The sequence below is a fragment of the Electrona antarctica genome, assembly GCF_951216825.1.
Source record: "Electrona antarctica genome assembly, chromosome: 2".
Classification (NCBI taxonomy): domain Eukaryota; kingdom Metazoa; phylum Chordata; class Actinopteri; order Myctophiformes; family Myctophidae; genus Electrona; species Electrona antarctica.
In genome coordinates, this window is record NC_136807.1 from 51,581,048 (window position 1) to 51,586,340 (window position 5,293).

The 5,293-nt window shown below is 45.5% G+C and overlaps 1 protein-coding gene across 5 annotated transcripts in view; it reads left to right on the forward strand.

Moving 5' to 3' along the window:
- abhd6b (abhydrolase domain containing 6, acylglycerol lipase b) overlaps positions 1–5,012 on the forward strand; it is a 20,387-nt gene extending 15,375 nt beyond the window's left edge. For all 5 annotated transcript variants that reach the window (XM_079525733.1, XM_079525736.1, XM_079525735.1 and 2 more), the window contains 4 exons: positions 1,176–1,333; positions 2,486–2,540; positions 2,933–3,033; positions 4,084–5,012. In XM_079525733.1, coding sequence (XP_079381859.1) covers positions 1,176–1,333; positions 2,486–2,540; positions 2,933–3,033; positions 4,084–4,269 — 500 coding nt within the window. In that variant the 3' untranslated portion in view covers positions 4,270–5,012. The remainder of the gene's footprint in view (positions 1–1,175; positions 1,334–2,485; positions 2,541–2,932; positions 3,034–4,083) is intronic.
- Positions 5,013–5,293: the final 281 nt, after the last annotated feature.

Here is a 5,293-nt window from a genome sequence, read left to right on the forward strand (position 1 = left end):
ATCAGTGTGAGGGTAACCTTCTAACCCTCACCCTGCAGGTGTCAGACATCAATGTGAGGGTATAATATTCTAACCCTCACCCTCAGGTGTCAGACATCAATGTGAGGGTATAATATTCTAACCCTCACCCTCAGGTGTCAGACATCGGTGTGAGGGTAACCTTCTAACCCTCACCCTCAGGTGTCAGACATCGGTGTGAGGTTATAACCTTCTAACCCTCACCCTCAGGTGTCAGACATCAGTGTGAGGGTATAATATTCTAACCCTCACCCTGCAGGTGTCAGACATCAGTGTGAGGGTAACCTTCTAACCCTCACCCTCAGGTGTCAGACATCGGTGTGAGGTTATAACCTTCTAACCCTCACCCTCAGGTGTCAGACATCAGTGTGAGGGTATAACCTTCTAACCCTCACCCTCAGGTGTCAGACATCAGTGTGAGGTTATAACCTTCTAACCCTCACCCTCAGGTGTCAGACATCAGTGTGAGGGTAACCTTCTAACCCTCACCCTCAGGTGTCAGACATCAGTGTGAGGGTAACCTTCTAACCCTCACCCTCAGGTGTCAGACATCAGTGTGAGGTTATAACCTTCTAACCCTCACCCTCAGGTGTCAGACATCAGTGTGAGGGTAACCTTCTAACCCTCACCCTCAGGTGTCAGACATCAGTGTGAGGGTATAATATTCTAACCCTCACCCTCAGGTGTCAGACATCAGTGTGAGGGTATAACCTTCTAACCCTCACCCTCAGGTGTCAGACATCAGTGTGAGGTTATAACCTTCTAACCCTCACCCTCAGGTGTCAGACATCAGTGTGAGGGTAACCTTCTAACCCTCACCCTCAGGTATCAGACATCGGTGTGAGGGTAACCTTCTAACCCTCACCCTCAGGTGTCAGACATCAGTGTGAGGTTATAACCTTCTAACCCTCACCCTCAGGTGTCAGACATCGGTGTGAGGGTATAACCTTCTAACCCTCACCCTCAGGTGTCAGACATCGGTGTGAGGGTATAACCTTCTAACCCTCACCCTCAGGTGTCAGACATCAATGTGAGGGTATAATATTCTAACCCTAACCCTCAGGTGTCAGACATCAGTGTGAGGGTAACCTTCTAACCCTCACCCTCAGGTGTCAGACATCAATGTGAGGTTATAACCTTCTAACCCTCACCCTCAGGTGTCAGACATCGGTGTGACAGTAAGTTCTCCAATCACGTGGAGGATCTGGAGCACAACCACTACGCGCTGAGCGTTCCTCTGATCCCCGCCACGCCCGAGGAGATGGAGGACATGCTGAGGCTCTGCTCACACGTCCGCTTCAAGATCCCACAGCAGGTCTGTTACCATAGCAACATCTATACAGCTTTAAGATCCCATCCCACAGCAGGTCTGTTACCATAGCAACATCTATACAGCTTTAAGATCCCATCCCACAGCAGGTCTGTTACCATAGCAACATCTATACAGCTTTAAGATCCCATCCCACAGCAGGTCTGTCTGTTACCATAGAAACATCTATACAGCTTTAAGATCCCATCCCACAGCAGGTCTGTTACCATAGCAACATCTATACAGCTTTAAGATCCCATCCCACAGCAGGTCTGTCTGTTACCATAGAAACATCTATACAGCTTTAAGATCCCATCCCACAGCAGGTCTGTTACCATAGCAACAGCTATACAACTTCAAGAATATGTTGTTCCAGGAACCCCTCAGAAGCAAAGATTTGAGTCAATAACGTTCGCTCTGAAAGAATATATATTCAAAGATGTGCGCCACATTTTCACGATTTTTCAAATCGTAATGCTTAAAACACCAAAAGGGGTTCCCGTGCTGAATGGGTTAATTGTTTTGGAAACAGCGCCAGTGTGGGGAGGCTCCTTTCATACGGTCTCACAAACCAATCACACAATTAGGACTTATTATTATTTGTGATATTTTATTAGAACATCTCTGGTTCTCAAACGTTTTCAAGTCATGGACCCCAAACTAATATACATTAGATGTAAGCACAAGTGATGAGACTTGCTGGGCATTTCTGCCTGACGCACCTCCGACGGTGCCATGGTGCTGGCTGCAGGGTCATCAGCCGGGAGCCACCCTTCACAGATGTTTCGCTCCTTTAATCCCAGAACATCTCTGGGTGGTGGAGCAGCGACAGGGACGTCTCCCTGCCGCCCCCTGCAGCCAGCGGAAGGATCCTTGTTCTCCCCACACTCTGTCCCCTGTGTTATTGCTTTTGTGGTTGTGGAATGAGTCCCAAGGGACAGGGACGTCCATCTCCCTGAGTCAGGCGTGGGTATTTGGCCACAACACGGACCCTCAATTGAAAAGACTCTGTAAGATGTGTTACAACTTGTTAAATTGTTAAATTTGTTAAATTGTTTAAACAATATTAGTATATATAGCCATTTACACAAAATGTTCTGCCTTCTTATTATTATTATCATTATTATTTTTTACTTTATTTGTACTCATACTGTGTAGATTCTTCAAGGCTTGGTGGACGTCCGGCTTCCACACAATGACTTTTATCAACAAGGTTAGTACATATCTGACTGCAAGCACGCACGCACGCACGCACGCACGCACGCACGCACGCACGCACGCACGCACGCACGCACGCACGCTCACACGCACACACGCACGCACGCACGCACGCACGCCAGCACGCACGCACGCAAAAAGTATAGGTATTGGCATCGAAATGTACTTCAAATGGCCGAAATGTATATATAGGCCCTATAAGGCTGAAGTGGTTAGTGTATGTTTAGTAATAATAATCAAAATCTAGACAGTAACCATATAGTAACTAACTAAAAAAAAAAGTTGAGTTCAAGTACAATATTTGCCTCTGAGACGTAGCAATTTAAGAACCGTTCTAGACTCATAGGCTGAAATGTGTCTGATATCTTCTCTATGTTCTCTCTTCAGTTTTCATGGAGCTCATCGGTGAAAAGTCACGATATGCCTTACAGGAGCACCTGCACCTGATTAGTGCACCGTTGCAGCTGATATGGGGGAAACAAGACCAGGTAAGAATATTCAGCATAACATCATTCATAACATATTATGGTTATGTTTCATAAAGCCTGTATGAGTTGGTGATGATGACATGTTACTCCAACTTGACGTTTCTTAGGTTATAATGCAATATTTATTACCATATACACTGCGCAAAAAGGTTGAGTATATTCCAGGAAACACCCGGTAAATTTACCAACAAACTCCGGTAAACTCCCGAAATGTACCATCAACCCAGTATATTACTGTATATTACTGTATATTACTGTATATGCCCGCAAAACTTGAGGTTTACGGGCCAATCTAGTGCCCATAATTGCCCGTTAATCCCTCTTATCACGCAGTGATAGCGGTCTACCGTATATTTATCTATATTGGTAAACCTATATACCTATATTTCCCCACCTCTACACCAAATATCTTTGCCGGAAATAGCCGATATATTGTGTTCTATAATAGCTGATCTAATAGCAGCACTGGCGTAGGGGGTAGAGCGAGGCCGCTTGGGAACCGGAAAGTTCCAAGTTCGATCCCCGTGGGCTCCCCCAGAGTTAGTGTCGAAGTGTCCTTGAGCAAGACTCTGAACCCCCATCGGTGTATGAATGTGTGTGTGAATGGGTGAATGTAATGCACAATCTATAATGTAAAGCGCCTTGGATAAAGGCACTATGTAAATGCACCATTTATCTACAAGCTCACAACACAACGATATCTGTGATGAATGCAAACGTTACTCTCATATAACCCATTTCGGACTGAGGCCGATTAAAACAAAAAAAGTCTTCTAAATCCTAACGGTTTTCTGAAAAACCTCTGTTTCTATGTCAGTGGTGCTCAACCCTTTTCATGTCAAGGACCCCCAGCATTAGCTGTATTTGGCCGCCGACCCCCCATCTGAAATATCTGTCTGGAGGTATGGTGATAGCAGAGACCTTGTCTATACTGTACATGCTTTTCTCATAATTATAAATGTTCTTGACTAGGTGGTGGATGTGTCTGGAGCTGCAGTCATCGCAGAAACCCTGCCTACATGTTATTCTCATATAAATGTTCTTGTCTAGGTGGTGGATGTGTCTGGAGCTGCGGTCATAGCGGAGACCTTGCCGACGTGCCGAGTGGACCTTCTGGAGAACTGTGGCCACTGGGTGGCGATGGAGAGACCCCGCAGGACCGCCAAGCTCATCCTGGACTTCGTCATATCCCAGCAGGACACCAGGGGGAGCTCTAAGAATATAAAGTCCTCGTGAAACAAATATCCTCTTTCCTCCCGCTGTATAAGTCCTCACTCACACCTCAGACACACCCCCAAATGGACCCTAACCCTAACGGGTCCATTTGGTTCCATTTGTACACTCTCAGAGTTACAGACCCATAAGGGTCCATTTAAATTTGGTTACAAACTATCATTTAGCTGGGGACCCCCTGGGATTCCCTCAGGGACCCCTGGGGGTCCCCGGACCCCACTTTGGGAACCACTGGTACAGTATAAGCACTTTTGTGTGTCCTTCTGTCTGTGTATTGTGTGACACCTCAACTTGTATGGGTAGAGTCAACAATACTCAAATGTACAGTTGGGTGCCACCGATATTGTCCCTTATCATTTGACCCATTTAGGCCTGACCTCAAAATTTTAAAAAATCCTTCTAAATCCTCCAGTTTTCTGAAATAAATATTTTCACGATTTTTCAAAAATAGAAGACCTACAAGCTCGTAGCGCGCCACTCGGTGGCGCGCTATGAGCTTGTAGATCTGCTATTTTTCAATAGCTAAATTATAACATAATGTTTAAAACACCAAAAGGGGTTCCCGCCCAAAATGGGTTAACTGTCCTTTTGCGCAGATCACGCAAACCTCAGCAAAAAGAAAAGGACAATATCGATGGCCTCCAACTCTACAGTCCATACAGATAGCAAGGCCTGTGCTTGACTCCTCTGGCTCCAGGGGAAAATAAATACATGTACTTTTAAAAATACAGGAATGTCTCTTTGTCTATCTGGGTTGATTAGTCTGTTAAATTACATTACAATAACTACAAATGCCAGTTTTAATAATGTGATCGCTTTCACGATGTTGTTCGAGCCAGGGACCCCCAGAAGCATGGGTTAAAGATGTGTTTGCACACATTTTCATGATTAAAACAAATAAAATCACACTTGTGTGAAGTGCGGGGCGTTCTTATCATCATTCATCATCATCATCATCTTTTTAGCTGGGGATCACCTGGAACCCCCTCGAGGACCGCTGGCCCCCACTTTGAGAACCAATGCTAGT